Genomic DNA, 17,832 nt, shown 5'->3' on the forward strand with positions numbered 1-17,832 from the left:
TATATATTTAGAAAAATACTATTTGACACTCACATTTTTTCTCTTAAAAATACTTACTTTTCCACTTTACAGTACATTATAATAATATAATAATGTATGCTAGAATTTTAAATGTAAAAAATAAAACAAATATGATTAAAATTGTATGATATTAAGTTGTCAAGTGAGTGTATTTTATTTGGTGAGTGTCAAAATAATACCACCCGTATATTTGTATAGAAAATTTCATCTCTCACATATCATGATTCCTGTCTCTTAATTCACTTTCTAAGTATCTCAAGAATGTAATAATCCATTATTAATTATTTTATATTTTATAATTAAGGATGATAATAGGACTAGTATGATTTTACTCTTTTCCTCCTTCTCAAAGTAAAAGTCGATAATAAATTATATTAGTATTCAATATATTTCAAGGAGATATACAAATAGAAGAAAAAAAAACTCAATCTAAAAAAAATAGATCTATAATGGATCAAGCTATTTTAAAGATAATTATAAAAAGGTTATTTTTCATCTTTATTTTTTCTTAATCTAACATAGATATAAATTAATCGTCAATCATTTGAGTAAATCTCTTAAAAAAAGAACATCCATACAAAACATAGTTAATGATTTTGTATATATATATATATAGTTTCGTTTTAAAAAATCACAGTAAAATAACCTAATATCAAATGCTTTTAAACAGATTATAACGATATTAACAAATTTTAGATAATACAAATCAATTCTTCATGTATTGTTTATTTATTTATTATATTACAGATGTTTTTCATTTTTATATTTCTTTGATCTACGATTATTACTGTTTTATTTTTTTGAGTAAAATTTTTTGTTGATGATCTCGTAATACATAAAATGCATTTTAGAATGAATTTTTTATTACAGAATTTGTGAAACAAGTTTTATTTCATATTTTTGGAAACAGCAATGGAAACACACAAGTTATTATGAACTCAAAAATGAATTCTCGATACAATAATACAAATATCAACCCTCACGAACAGTAATTTATATGAAAACAAAGAAATCCACAGAAGAACAGAAGGATGAATTAGAACAATGGCGGTGGTGCATAACCGATGAAGGGCCTCCCTCCGGCACCGAAGTGCATCTCTCCGTAGGTGGCACCGCCGCAAGTGTTGCATTGACTACTGGCACTGACACTGGCAGCCTCTTTGAACATGAGAATTTTGGACAGTTTGGAATAAACGAAGAAGAATATGATGATAGCCGCTGCAATCACGGTCATGCAAATCATGCACACTCTACGAAACATCGTTGAGGAATTGTGAAGAAAATGTGGAAATGTGGAATTTGAGGAATTGTGAAGAAAATGTGGAAATGTGGAATTTATAAGAGGAAAGAAGAAGTGTGGAAATGTGGAATTTGAGGAATTGTGAAGAAAATGTGGGAAGAATAAGATAGGAAGGGAATCCAATAACCAACAGGTGTCCTATTATCCAATTCAGAAGTCTTCTATAGTCTATAGAAATTTATTTTTTGGTCTAGAATATATATATATATATATATATATATATATATATATATATATATATATATATATATACTTTAAATTAAAATAATTGACTACTTTAAATTTAATTATTTTTAAATTAAACTAATTGTTTTCATTATTTTTTTTAATGACTATTTATTTAAATTTAATTATTTTTTAAAATTAAATTAATCATTTATAATATTTATATTACAAAATATACATATATGCTTTCACTAGCGTTTCTGATATTATAAATAATAATAATAATAAACTTATTAATTTTTTATTTAAAAACTAATTATCTAAAATTTATTTTAAATTAATTATAATTAATTAGATTTTATTTTATATTAATTAATTTAAGTATAAAAATAAAATTATAATCTTACATTTTAATTTAGTAAAATATTTTTTTATCTATCACATACATCAAATCATTTACAAATTTCTATAATTTTCTTTTTGAAATATATTCATTGTCTCTTTATCCTCTAGAACAAACATCATCACAATATTCTCTCTATTTCTCTAAACTTAGATATTCAGTCTTTCTCAAATTCATTCTTAGAAGTAAACAAAAATAAATATTCAAAATCTATTTTTGGATTTGAAAATATATTTCAGAACTATATCCTAAAATTTATTTTAAAAAACTATCTCATTGAGTGTTTTGAGGTATTTTCAAATTCGTTTTTTGTTTCAAAATGTCTAATCCAAAATTCATTGAAAACAATGAGATGTAGTGATAATTTTATCTTTTTATTATAATTTTAGTAAGAGGTAATTTTGGGTTTATGAATTTTATGGAAAAAAAAGGAGATGAAGGAAGAAAGAGGTAAAGATCAACGGGTGTTGCTCCCTCCACCTCCACACCTTTCTTCCTCCACCTCCCCTTTACTATTTTGCCCTTAAATAAAATTTTATTTTTAGGGTTAATTTTTTTAATTTTACCCATTCACAACCTATTCCACTAATAACCTATTTTAGTTCCTCCTACATGAGTAAAATATTTTTCTTTTATTTTAACATTATTTTTCTTCATCTCTTTCTTTTGTCGCGGTGAGATACTACAAGTTGTAAAGGTTGGTGGTAGTGGAAAGAATTATCAAGTAGTCTCCCTCTCGTGGTGCAGTGTCGCTCTCGTGATGCAGTGTCGCTCTCGTGGTGCAGTGTGTGGAGTGGTGCAGTACGTGTGTTGCTTCCTTAAGGTGTGTTTTCGAATAAACCTTCAAATAAAATCCTAAAATAAAAAACGTAACTTTTAAACGGTGACATCCTTCAACGGATGTCAACATCCGTTTAAGGAAAGAACGGATGTCAACATCCGTTTAAGGAAAAAAACGAATGTCAACATCCGTTTAAGGAAAAAACGGATGTCGACATCCGTTTTTTCCTTAAACGGATGTTGACATCCGTTTTTTTCCTTAAACGGATGTTGACATCCGTTCTTTCCATAAACGGATGTTGACATCAGTTCTTTCCTTAAACGGACTCTGAGTTACGTTTTTAATTTTAGGATTTATTTTATTAGTTTATTCTTTATTTTGGAAATATTTTAATAATTTAATTTAAATGTTTTGATTTATTATTTTTTAATATATTTTTAATGTATTTTAATAATGTAAGGAAAATGAAGAAGAAAGAATCGTATGAGGAGAAGTGAAACGGAGAAGACAAATGGAATTGTAAAGTAAAACAGAAGACAAATTGTTAAACGAAATTGAGAGATGGAAAGATTGAGTGCAGGAAGTAAAGTAGGAGAACTAGGTTTGGAATAAATTAAAATAATAAAAATAAAAAATTTTAATTTGAGGATATAATTGGAATTAAAAAAAATTGGGGAGGTGGAGGGAGAAAGGTGTGGTGGTGGAAGGAGCAACACCCAAGATCAACACCACAGGCTGAAGCCCACTTGGTAATTAAATTAAAATTTCAGTGATGGGCTTAAAGTTTAGCCTCTTTCTTTCTGCACCCTAACAATTTCTGAATGTACCGTATGTCCTTTTAATTAATCATTTCATACTTCTTAAATTTGACTTTTTGAATTACGTGTAGTGAAAATTTTCCAAAATAAGATGTTTAGAATTTTCAGAACAGAATTTTTGGAACAAGATTTCTAAAATAGGATTTTCAGAATAAAATTTATGGAATAAAATTTCCTAAATACAGGAAATTCATTTCAAAACAAGTTTTCTATAACAGAATATCTGGAACAAGCTTTTCCGAATATGTATGATCCCTTCTAGAATGAGCTTTATGGAATAAAGCTTCTAGAACATGTTTTCCCAAACAAATGAAATTTATTCTACAACGAGCTTTTTAAAATAAGTTTTTTTATTTTTTTTTAGAATGACTCTTTCTTCTTCCTCTCAAAGAGTGCAGTGAAAAATGGAGATACAGAGACGGCAGCTGTGGCGACGTGATGAGAGAGAATATTTTAGTTTTTTATTTATTTATTAGTATGAGATAAAATTAGTAATAATTGGGTGCAGGAAGAAAAATTCCTAAGTTTAATGGGATTGGGCTGAGTAGCATGAGGTGAAGCAATCAGCTAAGGGGTTTTCTTGCAGCTCTGCACCTCCAAATTTAAATATCAACCTACATATTATATATATTTAATCGATTTTAAAATTAAATTTTGAAATTTCTGCACGAAATCCGATTCTGGATTTTATCGAATTTTAAAATCTAGTTATGGATCTTTTCTAATTTTGAAATATGATTCTGAATTTTCTTAAAATCTAGTATTAACTGCATTTTAGTACCAATGGTTCTGAATTTTCTTAATTTCGAATGTTAAAATCTAGTTATTAGTATCTTTTAGTACCAATAAATAGGTGAAGTACTTCAACGTTCAAAATTCCTTTACTTTTTTTTATCTTTACTTTTCATCTTCTTCATTTTACCTGCATCAAACACTTACTCAAGTACCCTATTCCTTTATCTGTATTTTGGGATTCTTTGAAGCAATTATTCGATCCATTCTGCTACTTCATTATTACAAACATTCAAATACCTTTATCTTAAAGTTTTAGAAAAGAAAATTCTACATAATTTTCACCAGAATTAACTGCATTTAGCTTATTCCAGACATAGAAAAGAGTGATGCCAACAAGAAACACTAAATACTGATATTCTTGGTCGCAAAAAGCAGAATAGTGATTGATTCACAATTACGAGTGAAAGGTGCAAATGATTAATCAAAGATGAGAAACACGCAAAGAACGAATATTTGGTGACAAGCCATGAAGAAAACCATCACAACTTAAACCCCTTTTTACGCAAAGAGTATATCCACTTTCCTGTTCAGTATTTGCTGACATAAACTCATCTTACTCATTTCACTTTCATATCATTTTCCCTTTTTCCCCATTCATTTTCAAAATCCTTACACATGGTAGTTTGAAATTCACATATATATCTAACTTTTTAACTTCAAATTTCTGCATTTACCCCTTTGATGTATCATCAATTTGATGTTTACCCAGAAGAGAAAAAACCTCTTGGAGTCAAAATAATTAGAAAAGCATCCAGCTTTTTTAAAATAATCAAGATAAATTAATGATTTTTTTTCCCTCTTCATATGCTATAAAATAAACACGAATTCATCGAGATGGTTTCCAGAAACGAAACAGAATGAGGTGATTATAAAAATAGTAACAGCATTGTAACCAAGACAGGTTATTATTAAATCAAACACGAATTCCCGATAAGGCGGTTGTTACAATACAAATATCAACCCTAACGAACACTAATTTATAAAAATAAAAAAACCAATAAATCCACAGAAATTAACAAGAACGAAACAGAGTAAGGAAAGGATGAACTAGAACAATGGCGGCGGTGCATAACCGATGAAGGGCCTTCCTACGGCGGCTCCGCCGCCGCAAGAATCGCAGTAACTGACAGTGTCTTTGATCTTGTGGAATCCATGCTTGAACACTCCGAACCCGAAGAGCATGCCGATGGCGATGACCACAAGAATCAAGCAAATGCACAACATGCACACTCTTCCCCCACAACACATCTTTCAGCAGTGATCCACGAACAAACCAAAGTTTGAGTCTTTTTGTTCTGGGAATTTGGGATCTGGGAAATTCGGATGCTAAATTCGGTTGGGGAGAATTGTGAAGAAAATGCGGAATTTAAAAGAAAAGGGAAATAGGGAGAGGAGGAAGAAAGAAGGAAGAGATGCCAACGATGGTGTCCCTGTCACGAGTTGAAGACGTTTTGAAGCTTTGTTCGCTTATAAGAAAAGCTATCTAATCCATTACCAACAATATACCCTTTTTTTAAAAATAAATAAATAAAAAGAAAAGCAAAATAAAAATTTCTTTTTCTCAACTTTTTCGATCCAACACATTATAGCAGTAAAACCGATCATTAGGAGAATGCTATTAATTAACGACATATTTTTGTAAACTTAAAAGTCATTTATTTAACCTGCTTAAAAAAAAGACAATTAATTTAGGTTTATTCGAAAAGCTTCATTTAGAGAATAAAATAAATTTTTTTAATATTTAAATATTCGTAAGTGAAATGATAGGCATTTAAAAAATAAAAAATAAAAAATATGGGTTTTGATTGAAAGCGTGAAGGTTTAGTTGTGAAGTTTGATGGGAAATGTGTAAGGTGATGCGTAAAAGAAGAGTGGTGCAGTGGTTGAATCTATCGGGGAATGTTAATTCTGAAAGATACTACTTACTTAATAATTAATTCTAGTGTTAATTAACCAAAATAAACCTCTCACATTTTTATTTCCATTCAAGGCCCAAAAAACATGGGCTTGTTTAGTCCATACAGAAATCTGGGCCTTTTCTTTGTGCACCCCTATTATTACTACCGCACCCCAAAAGTATCACGTAAGTTTTACCCTCGCACTTGTTTTGTGCCTTCAACGTTGTTGTTCTCCATTTTGTTCATTAGAGTAATTTGATTGTTGGTACGTTATTGTTAGAATTACACATCACGATGACAGTTTCATGATGGACTACTCTTTTATTTTTTAGAATATATTAAAAATAGTTTTGAAAAATGTTACATTTTGTGATGCAAGATTTTAATATGGAATAATCAAATTGAGACAATGTTAATTAATTTTAAACAATACACCATGAAATGCTTATTTCAAAATCCATCTATAATGTATAAATTGGAAACTTTTAAATACATTTGGATAATGCTTATTTCTAACTAACATAGCCAATGTAACATAATAAACAGAATAAAATGTCAACCATTTTATCTCAATACATTAATATATGGCCTTCCAACTGAAAACAAACAAAAAAGTAACATTTTATAATGAATACAATATTTTACCTCTATGCAAAAAATTGTATTAGCCATCAGATCCCTATTCATAATAGAACACTGATGATACTGAACATTGAGGCAAGCACAAGAAAAAAAAAGTAACAAAATGGGTTAAAATGTAATTTACAGACTTTTTTTTTTCTTACTAACATTTTTTTTCTGTTCATTTTTCTTTTGTTCTGATGAACCCATAAATTTGTTAAAAAAAATTAATCTTTTCTACCAGCACTGATCCGTTTCCCACTTGCGGGTCTGGTAGTACAACCGGGAAGACCCATCGGGGGCCACCAAAGAAGTGAAGGAGCCACTACCGCCACGCGCCGCCGTCAACGACAGATCGTACACGGCTCTCGCCGACGGATCCGACAGCGTCTGGTACGCGTCGTGGATCTCGATGAAGTCCCTTTCGTCCGATTCCGATCGCCGGAGCGCGGAATCAGGGTGGTACACCTTCGCCAGGTTCCGGTACGCCGATTTTATCTCCACCGCCGACGCGTTCTGCTTGATCCGGAGAACTTCGTAGAGGCTCGCCGGCCTCCGGGAATCGATCGTCGCCGTGAATGCCCTGACCGTCGTGACACTGGCCGGAGATCGGAGAGTCGTGGTAGGTCCGGCTAATGGTGTGAGATTTAGGATTAATGGCATTGGGATATTTTGCAAGGAGGGGTATAATGGGAAATAAGAATGTATGGTTTATGTTGGTCTTTGTATGCATTGCGATGACGAGAAGGGAGATGGCTTTATATGACCGTCAAAGGCGGAGAATTAGAAGGGTATATCAGTCATTTAAGTGGCACCTGGTATTGTGTTGTTGCTCAAACACACCTGCATCATGGTTTTGCAAAAGTTTCTAGAAGCTACCCCACCTTGCTTTTCTTTTTTCTTTTTTTATGATAATTATAATTTTTTTTACCAGAGTTAAGGAAATCAGAGAAGCGTGTGGGACAGAAAATAATAAAAAATAAAAATAAAAAAGTGGAGTGAAATAATTTTAGAAAAATGATATAAAAAATCGGAGCTTTTATTTATTTTTATGAATGGATCTTGAACATTGACTAATTGAGGAGAATAGTATAAGAGTGAAGCTTCCTAGCATATAAATTGGTATTTGAATTCAAGATTGTGCGATGTTTTTTATTTTACAGTTTAATTGGAAAGTGCTCTATATGGTCATGCATTATGGTTGCAGCAAGATTTATGACAGCATGAAAAGTGATTATTAAGTATTTTGATGAAGAAAAAAGGAATTAAGAAACTGACTTATTGTGCACGAAGAAGCTGAATTGGAAACTTAGAACAATAAGTTGTTTTTTTCCAGTTACAGTGGGCGCCATTACCATTATTGTACACTATATTATGCAGAAACAGTAGGGTGGCAAATCACAAATCAACCTTCTTAGCTATAATTCAGTGGATGAAATTGAACAGAAGCAGAAAAAACCATGTACTTACCAAAGAGGTAAGAAGAACAATGGAATAAGTATGTGGGTCTCTCACTTTAAGAGTATATAATGATAATATACCACTTTAAATTTTCACTTTTTTTTTATTATATCTTCTTTTTAAATTGATCTAGTTTTGTCATCAACCCACGATATTTAGACAAAAGATGACGATTTGAACGTTTAAGATAAAATGATGAATTTCACTGAAACATCAAAGTTACCTAATTTTTAAAAATAGGAAACAGAAAATTTTTGTTAACTTAGAAACATGAGATTAGAATCTATCTATTTTAAACTAAAAGAACAAAATTTTTTTAAAATGTTTCTCTTTTAGTTGTAGAAATAGGAAGGAAGAGTAGTGAACTGTTTGAACCCATAAGTTGAAAAATCTTATTGATTTTCTTGGGTTTAATCTATTGATAACGAGTCCTACATCACTCCGTATTACTACTCCATGTACTATCACATTTTTTTTAAATTTTAAAACTATTTTTCTATTTTAAAATATTTTATATTTCACATTTTTTTCAATGAATGTCGATATCTGTTCAAAAAATATTTCAACCAATATGTCACATAGATGTCGCGTTCAAGTTTTTTTTCTATTTTTCGTTTATTAATTTAATATTTTTTATATAATTAGTTAAACAGATGTGCTACATCAGTTAATGTTTTTTTTTTATTTTTTTAGTTTATTAATTTATTATATTTAAAATTAATATATAAATATTATTTAATTTCTTTTAAATTTATCACATAATTATATATAAATTAATTTTATTTTATTTAATAAAATAATTATTATTAATTTAATTTATATATTATTATTTAATTTATTATTATTATATTTTCATATTACTAATTAAACGGATGTGGCAGAGTAGATTTTTTTTAAGGTTATTAATTTATTATATTTTAAATTAATATATAAATATTATTTTATTTTATTTTAAATTTATTAAATAATTATATATATAAATTAAATTTATTTTATTTAATAAAATAATTATTATTAATTTAATTTATATATTATTATTTAATTAATTATATATTTTCTTATTATTAATTAAACAGATTGCACATTCGTAAGTTTTTTTTTGTTTTTTAGTTTATTAATTTATTATATTTTAAATTAATATATAAATATTATTTTATTTTATTTTAAATTTATTATATAATTAGTTAAACGGATGTGCCATATCTATTAAGTTTTTTATTTTTTTTTTAAGTTTTTAGTTTACCAATGTGGTCACATTCGTTGATAAAAGGTGAAGCAGATGTTGACATCTGTTGAAGGTGGAACGGATATCGACATTCATTTTATTGAAAGAGCAAATTAGGTATGAGGGTAGTGTAGGGAGCATTTGGTGGTGGTGGAGGGAACAACACTCATTGATCATAGTCGATATGTTTTCTAAGTATTAGGCCCACTAATGTTCAGAGGCCCAAACCAAAACTAGTCATGTTCAATAACAAAATTGTGGTTGCTTCCTCTACCACCATGGTCTGCTTTCTACACTTCTTAAAATTATTTTAATTTCAATTATACTCTTAGGTTAAAACTTTGTTACTTTTACCATTTAGGATTTTTTAAGTTATTTGAAATCCTATTTCTACTTATTTACTCATTGCCTAGCTGCACTCCCACCAATTTCACGGATCCTCTCTTCCCTCATTTTCATTTCACTTTCTCTCATTTGTTCCTCCTTTCCTTTCTTTTTCCTTCATTTCTCTCTTCTCCATTTTTTTTTTGGCTTCCATTGTTGTTGATCTCTAGTGTGAGGAGGTTTAGGAGGGTGAATCAATGGAGAGAGAGGAAAAAAGAAGTTGCAGAAGGAGAAGCAGAAAAGCGAGTACGAGTTTTGAAAAGCGTGCAACATAAACCACGACCAAGGTCTTCGCCACAAGTACTTCCTTGACCACAAGAAATCCATTTCCAACTTCCTATCCCACTTCTGTAAAAATACTCTTCGACGTTCGCTTCTTCCTCAACGCCCCTACCCTCTCGATCCGCAGCTCGCCTTTTCGCAATCGCTTATGGTGTGTCTTCTGCAACCAAGACATCCACGAATATTCTAGTTCCTTTGCCTGGTACATTATCTATTCACTTAATTTTTTCAAATAAAATCACTATGACCAAGCTTTGAATACTTTCAATGGATGTCATCGGTTCTTGTGATAGCACCAATGTGATTCGCCACCTTGCCAGTGTCCAACACGTGAAGAATTTGAGGCATTTCTTCTGGAAATATGGCGCTGCCGCGAATCAATTGGACGCGTTTATGTTTTCCGATGATGATGTGACTAAGGTATTCCCCAAATTGTATCTGTTTTATTTTGTGTTTGCTTGCAGGTTTGGGAAATTGAGAAATAATTGTTGATTTGTTGTTATTTCCACTCTGTGACTTCAGTGAGAGAGGAAGTGTGAGGCGCGAAAGGATGAAGCGAGGGAGGGAGATCCGTTTTACCTTTAACGGATATTAACATCCGCTGACGGACGCTCACATTTGCTTAAGATAAGATCTTTTACGTATCAGTGACCTTGGAATTGGGCTCAATAACAAACACGGTGCGATGACACTGTTGGGAGAGAGGCAAAACAAAACTGATGTTCTTAAGAAGGACAATTCCTTCTGTTGCAGTTTCAAGAGCCAATTATTGATGGGTGACAAAAATAAGAGAGTGGGTGAAGAAAATGAGAAAAAGAAGGAGAAGAGGGGTGGGTGTGCTGTGCACGGGAATGAGAGTGAAAAGTTAGGATTTTTAATTAAAAATATAAAAAATGATAAATAAAAGTAAAAAAAATTTAACCTAGAGATATTTTTAAAAAATAAATAAATTAGGGAGATCCAGAAAAAGACGGTCGTGGTGAAAGAGCAATACTCTAACAAAAGGGAGTTGCTCCCTCCACCACCACCAATCACTCCCTGCACCTCCCCATACCTAATTTGCCCTTCTATAAAACGGATGTCAACATCCGTTTCACCTTCAACGGATGTTGACATCCGTTTAATAAATTTTTAAAAAGTATTTTATTTATTGTTTAAATAATAATATATACATTAAATTAATAATAATTATTTTATTAAATAAAATAAAATTAATTTATAAATAATTAAATAATAATTTTTAAAAAATTAAATAACATTTATATATTAATTTAAAATATAAAAAATTAAAAACAGAAAAACAAAAAAGGTAACGGATGTCGCCACATCCGTTAACGGATGTGACACATCCGTTTTAATATATTTATAACAAATTTTTTAATTATTATTTAAATAATAATACATAAATTAAATTTAATAATAATTATTTTATTAAATAAAATAAAATAAATTTATAAATAATTAAGTAATAATTTTAAAATAATTAAATAATATTTATACATTAATTTAAAATAAAAAAATTAAAAAAAAAACTAAAAACCAAAAAAAAAAATGCAACGGATGTCGCCACATCCGTTAGCACATCCGTTTTAATATATTTATAACAAATTTTTTAATTATTATTTAAATAATAATACATAAGTTAAAATTAATAATAATTATTTTATTAAATAAAATAAAATTAATTTATAAATAATTAAGTAATAATTTTAAAAAAATTAAATAATATTTATATATTAATTTAAAATACAATAAATTAAAAAAATAAAAATTAAAAAAAAAAACTCAACGGATAGTTAATAATTTTTTCTTCAACGGATGTTGACATCCGTTGAAGAAAAAAGGTGGGGGTGTAGGATATTTTAAAATATAAAGGATAGTTTTGAAATTTTAGAAAAATGTGGTGGTACAGGGAGCAAAGTGGGTGGTGTAGGGAGCAACACCCATTTTTTATTCAACAATTCCTTGTATTATATTCAGAAATATATGGAAATAATAGCATTCCTTCTTTTTACAGTACCATTGGATTACTTATTCCTACCTTTACAAATCAAAGGGTTTGAATTTTAATGACAAATTTAAAACTTTTCTCAGTTCAACTTTAAATACCAAATGCCACGTGGGATCTGAGGTGTGAAAGAATCATAACTTTATCGCACAGTTATTATTACTTTTTTTTATGTGGGCATTCTCTTTAATTTTGTTAAAAAACAATTATATATAGAGACGACAACGAATACAAATTGGGTCTCCGTAAGAAAATTCAATCCAATTACATACGTATAGTATCGGTTTAAAAAATATTTTACGGATATTTTAAAACTACAATTATTACCCATAAATATTTTAAAAAATATATTTCATACATTTTTAAATAAAATTATAAAAAAGTATAAATTAAATTAAATTAAATCAAATATAAATTAAAATATAATTTTAATTAAATTTAATCTAAAAATATGAATTAATTTTATTTTTAATTAAATTAAATTTAATAAAATATAAATTAATTAATTATTTTTATTTTTATGAGTAAATATAGGTAATATAATACTTGCATTCATCGTAAAAAATATTAAAATATACGTTCAGTATCTATGCATAATAGATATCCACAAATTTCAATTATTTATTGGTGGATACCTTATCTAATTTTTTTTAATCCTTAATTATTTGAGTTGTTCTTGTGTCAGTCCAATGAACACAACTTCAAAAAACATGGAATTGAATTGAAGTGAAATGCATGTACATCAGAACCTCATCTCAAATTGCACCTTAAAAAAATATCAGAAAAAACGCCACACCAAAACGTCAGGTGTACCTGCGCTCGTACCGGATTATTCATAGTCTTTTACCTTATTTTTTTACACGCACCAAACAATAATGTCTTGAAAAGGCGTCACATAGACCCCATCTTCGATACGCCACGTAGGTCATTTCACCACTCACGCATCACGACGCATAGATTTTTCTTCCGTGACAATGATACGCTGTTTCGCCCTTCCACCACTGTTTATACACCTCATCGGCCTTGTCATATCCAGCTACCCAATCAACCCACAAGTATCAGGTACCGTGGGGTCCACATACAAGTTGCTCTACTAAAATCACCGTATTATTTATTAAGTTTTAATTCATAATAATGAATATTACATCGTTTTATTTATTCTTAAATGCAATATTGATTTAAAAGTGAAAAATATCTATGTTACTAATTAATAATCGAAGAGATAATCTATGTCAATTATGTTTTGAGAATCGTATGGTAATGAATAAGTGCATTATTTAAATGTGTACAAAAAGGTCATTGAAACTTGAAAGATGTGATTGCAATTTTTTAAGCTTTTTTACAGCTAAGGTTTGGACGGATGCTTGCTTTTATGATTAGCCGACCTTTTTTAATCATACATAGTAAAACCAAAAATAGTGTAAAAGGACAAGACCACATCCAAAGTATATATAATCTGTTTTTGTCGTGTTGGCTTCATCGTAAATGATAAAGCTAAGATATGTCCATATGAATATTTGTAGCAGCAAAATTTCATGAAAAAGAGAGAATTTTGATCTGGGAGTGGCTATTTGATAGCATGGTATGGATAATCGATGGATGATAATGCATCATCATGAAACAGTTCCTAACAATTTGGGTACCTCAAGCTGACACAGCTTTACGTGTATTATCATTATCCTGTTGCTATAAATACGCTTATCTTTCCTTCCAGTTCTGCATATGCATTGTTTCTCACTTGGATTTGGAACAAGCAACAGTGTGAGGTTGCGGTGCTGTGTGTGCTGCAATTTCATTTGATAGTGCTGGTGATTTGAATCGAACCATTTCGAGGGTGTGAGTTTTTGCTTTATTGATTCGTCAAGAGTAGAAAGATGACTGTGGGGGCAGCGATATCTGTTGCAGATGGAAACTTGATGGTGTTGGGGAAGAAAGTGCTGAGCCATGTCCATAAAAACGTTGTTGTTAGCCCTGCATGTGGGGGTGCGTTGCTCGATGGGGCATTCATTGGGGTTGAATCCCATCAAAAGGGTAGTCGCACAGTCTTCCCAATCGGCAAGCTTGAGTATGTACTCTCTATACAAACTCTCTTTTTATCTTCTGTTGTTTTTCATTATTCTTTTCATGTTAGTGTAAGATAAAATGGTGGTAATAATAATAATATCGAAGGTCACTGCATTTTTTAATTTCTGATCCTAGGATGATGATTTTTGTTTGTTTCATTCCAGGGGGTTGCGATTTATGTGTGTTTTCCGGTTCAAGATGTGGTGGATGACGCAGAGAATGGGCACTTGCGGACAAGAAGTTCCCTTTGAGACGCAGTTCTTGCTTGTTGAAGCACAAAGTGGCTCTGATATTGATGCAGGAGAAGACCAATCTGCTGCTACCTATGCAGTTTTCTTACCCCTTCTGGAAGGAGATTTCAGAGCAGTTCTTCAGGGGAATGATCAAAACGAGATTGAGATCTGTGTGGAAAGTGGTATGTGCTCTTCAAAAGAAAAACAAAAAGAGATTATTCACAAATCTGTAGTGATTTTTGCTGATGTGCAAAGTGACGAAATCTATTTCTTACTGCAGGTTGTCCCGCTGTGGAGGACTTCGATGGGTCTCATTTGGTTTATATCGGAGCTGGATCCGACCCTTACGAAGTCATTACAACTTCTGTCAAGTGAGTTGCAACCTTTCAAAAAATTTCCGTGTTTTCTCTAATTCTTAGTTTATGTCAGTGAGAACTGTTATTATAAAAATTGAGTTTTGAACTCTGTTCATTACTATCAGGATCTAGTTTTAAAGATTAATCTTCTGAAGTAATACTTTTGTTTTCTAGTTAATCTCGTTTTTGGATGTGCAATGTTATATATAGATGTCTAAACAACTCAAATTATTGATTTTATTGTTTCTGTAATCTTGTTCAGAGCTGTGGAGAAACACTTACAGACCTTTGCTCATCGCGAGCGAAAGAAGGTACATTCCATAGACAGTTCTGTCTAACACTGCATCATAAAGTTCATTACCTCTAATTTATCGTTTTTTTCCCACTCATATTCAGATGCCAGATATGTTGAACTGGTTTGGATGGTGTACATGGGATGCTTTCTACACTAATGTCACTTCAGAGAATGTGAAGCAAGGATTACATAGGTGGGTACTTCTTTCCAAGACCATGATCATCCTATGAGATACATGCACAAACAGACATTAATTTGAGTGTTGCATAATTTTGCAGCTTCGAGAAAGGTGGAATTCCTGCCAAGTTTGTTATAATTGATGATGGCTGGCAATCTGTTGACATGGACCCCAATGGTACTGAATGGAAATCTGATCATGCAGCCAAGTGAGTATTCTTTTCTAAGTTCAACTATCAGGTTGTAATTCCATCCCTTGTTCACTAAGCTCACTTTCTTGCTTTCATATCAAACAGTTTTGCAAATCGCTTAACCAACATCAAAGAGAATCACAAATTTCAGAAGGATGGCAAAGAAGGTGAAAGAGTAAATGACCCAGCTCTGGGACTTCGTCATATTACCAATGAAATCAAACAAGAGCATTATATAAAGTATGCCATTTTCATTTCATTTCTTCTGTTTCTTCATATTTCAGTTCACTCATGCTTTCGACAAATCTTCCCCAGGTACGTATATGTGTGGCACGCAATAACAGGATATTGGGGTGGTGTTAAGCCTGGGGTGACCGGCATGGAGCACTACGACTCAAAGATGGCCTTCCCTGTCTCATCTCCTGGAGTTGAGTCAAATCAACCAGATGAAGCTTTGGCAACCATTGCCATCAATGGGCTTGGCCTTGTGAATCCCGAGAAAGTTTTTCACTTTTATGATGAACTTCACTCGTATTTGGCATCTGCTGGTGTTGATGGTGTCAAGGTTGATGTTCAGAATATCCTTGAAACTCTTGGAGCAGGACATGGTGGGAGGGTGAAACTTGCAAGAAAATACCACCAAGCATTAGAGGCATCAATTTCCAAGAACTTCCCTGATAATGGAATCATCTGTTGCATGAGTCACAACACTGATGGACTATACAGGTATGAATTGCTTATGAAACGTCAGTGAATTCTTTAATTAACGGTACACTAGATTTATTGATGATTTTCTTAATGAATTTACTTGTGTAGCGCAAAGCGTTCAGCTGTTATTAGGGCATCAGACGATTTCTGGCCAAGAGACCCTGCTTCCCACACGATTCACATTGCATCGGTGGCTTACAATACTATTTTCCTTGGTGAATTTATGCAGCCAGACTGGGATATGTTTCATGTAAGTTATCAACTATAGGATCCTTCATTTTTCTGTTAGTGAAAAAAAAAGGTATTCTCATGCTTAAGCTGGAACTGATTAACATTTTCTGTGATATGTAGAGCCTGCATCCAATGGCTGAATACCATGCAGCAGCACGAGCTGTAGGAGGATGTCCAATTTATGTCAGGTGATGGAGATTGTAACTTTCTTTTCAATACTTATTTAATTTCATAATTGATATCTTACTTGGGGATGTTGTTATATTCTGCAGTGACAAGCCAGGACACCATGACTTTGATCTTTTGAAGAAACTTGTACTACCTGATGGTTCTATTCTGAGAGCTAAACTTCCAGGAAGACCAACAAAGGATTGTTTATTTACTGATCCAGCCAGAGATAGAAAGAGGTAATGAATTCAAAGTGATTTGGTTACCTATATTATATACTTAACCCATAACGAACAATATCTTATATGGAGATCTATGTGTGTTGACCCTTTCTAGATACACTCTAGTGGAATAAAGCATGAACCCATATTTGTATTTTACTTACCCTCTTGGATGCTCTTTTACAGTCTTCTGAAGATTTGGAACATTAATGATTTTTCTGGAGTTGTTGCGGTATTCAATTGCCAAGGAGCTGGGTGGTGCAAAGTTGACAAGAAAAACCTTATCCACGATGACAATCCAGACACTGTCACAGGTTTCATTAGAGCTAAAGATGTTGACTATTTATCTAGGATAGCAGATGATAAATGGACAGGAGATGCTGTTATATATTCCCATCTGGGTGGTATGTTTTTGGTTTGACAAGACATTTACAAAGATTATATATGTTAACCAAAATTTCCTTTTTGAGTAATGTTCATTTCATGATGTCAATTTGTAGGAGAAGTGGTTTACCTTCCAAAGGATGCAACCCTCCCAGTGACGTTGAAATCCAAAGAATATGAAATTTTCACAATAGTTCCGGTCAAGGAATTGAGCAATGACATCAGATTTGCTCCTATTGGTTTAATAAAGATGTTCAATTCAGGAGGGGCCGTCAAAGAATTCTTCAGTTGGAGATCTAATGAAAGTACAAATGTAACCATGAAAGTTCGTGGTTGTGGCCAATTTGGTGCTTATTCATCAGCTCAGCCAAAGTTAATAAGTGTCGATTCAGAAGAGGTAGAATTCCGGTATGAGGAAGAAACTGGATTGGTGACTGTTGAATTGAGAGTACCCGAGAAAGAGTTGTACCAATGGAGTATTTCCATTGATTTTTGAATCAGGGACTTTGTCTACTTTTAATGCATCCATAGTTCATGACAAGTTGATGAATGTACGTGGACCAGTGGACTAATAACAGTAAAATTTAATCAGAAGCAATAAATGAATATCACAAATTTCTCAACCTATTTCTTGTGTTATAC

The 17,832-nt window shown here is 31.5% G+C and overlaps 3 protein-coding genes across 3 annotated transcripts; 1 reads left to right on the plus strand and 2 right to left on the minus strand.

The window, feature by feature from the left end:
- Window positions 1-5,169: 5,169 nt before the first annotated feature.
- LOC124821530 (uncharacterized) lies at window positions 5,170-5,749 on the minus strand. The gene has a single exon (XM_047293422.2). It carries the CDS (start codon window positions 5,529-5,531, stop codon window positions 5,331-5,333), a length of 201 nt encoding a protein of 66 aa, XP_047149378.2. The 5' UTR covers window positions 5,532-5,749; the 3' UTR covers window positions 5,170-5,330.
- Window positions 5,750-6,712: 963 nt separating this feature from the next.
- On the minus strand, window positions 6,713-7,599 carry LOC124821529 (Chaperone DnaJ-domain superfamily protein). The gene has a single exon (XM_047293421.2). The coding sequence runs from the start codon at window positions 7,463-7,465 to the stop codon at window positions 7,040-7,042; it is 426 nt and encodes a 141-aa protein (XP_047149377.2). The 5' UTR covers window positions 7,466-7,599; the 3' UTR covers window positions 6,713-7,039.
- Window positions 7,600-13,654: 6,055 nt separating this feature from the next.
- Window positions 13,655-17,813, plus strand: LOC124821531 (seed imbibition 1). Its single transcript, XM_088096447.1, has 13 exons — window positions 13,655-14,227; window positions 14,391-14,641; window positions 14,740-14,830; window positions 15,078-15,126; window positions 15,212-15,303; window positions 15,389-15,496; window positions 15,584-15,718; window positions 15,794-16,204; window positions 16,295-16,436; window positions 16,538-16,605; window positions 16,690-16,824; window positions 16,993-17,210; window positions 17,307-17,813. The coding sequence occupies exons 1-13, from the start codon at window positions 14,037-14,039 to the stop codon at window positions 17,684-17,686; spliced, it is 2,271 nt and encodes a 756-aa protein (XP_087952573.1). The 5' UTR covers window positions 13,655-14,036; the 3' UTR covers window positions 17,687-17,813.
- Window positions 17,814-17,832: the final 19 nt, after the last annotated feature.

This window comes from Vigna umbellata, chromosome 1 (genome assembly GCF_029865625.1).
Source record: "Vigna umbellata cultivar VRB3 chromosome 1, Vumbellata_1.0, whole genome shotgun sequence".
NCBI classification, from domain to species: Eukaryota; Viridiplantae; Streptophyta; class Magnoliopsida; order Fabales; family Fabaceae; genus Vigna; species Vigna umbellata.

Bases quoted from the DNA above. Each gene is read 5' to 3' on its own strand.
- LOC124821530 (XM_047293422.2), bottom strand. From the start codon at position 5,531: ATGTGTTGTGGGGGAAGAGTGTGCATGTTGTGCATTTGCTTGATTCTT.
- LOC124821529 (XM_047293421.2), bottom strand. From the start codon at position 7,465: ATGCCATTAATCCTAAATCTCACACCATTAGCCGGACCTACCACGACT.
- LOC124821531 (XM_088096447.1), top strand. From the start codon at position 14,037: ATGACTGTGGGGGCAGCGATATCTGTTGCAGATGGAAACTTGATGGTG. The intron at 14,642-14,739 runs GTATGTGCTCTT...TTCTTACTGCAG, and splicing joins TGAGATCTGTGTGGAAAGTG to GTTGTCCCGCTGTGGAGGAC. The intron at 15,497-15,583 runs GTGAGTATTCTT...CATATCAAACAG, and splicing joins AAATCTGATCATGCAGCCAA to TTTTGCAAATCGCTTAACCA.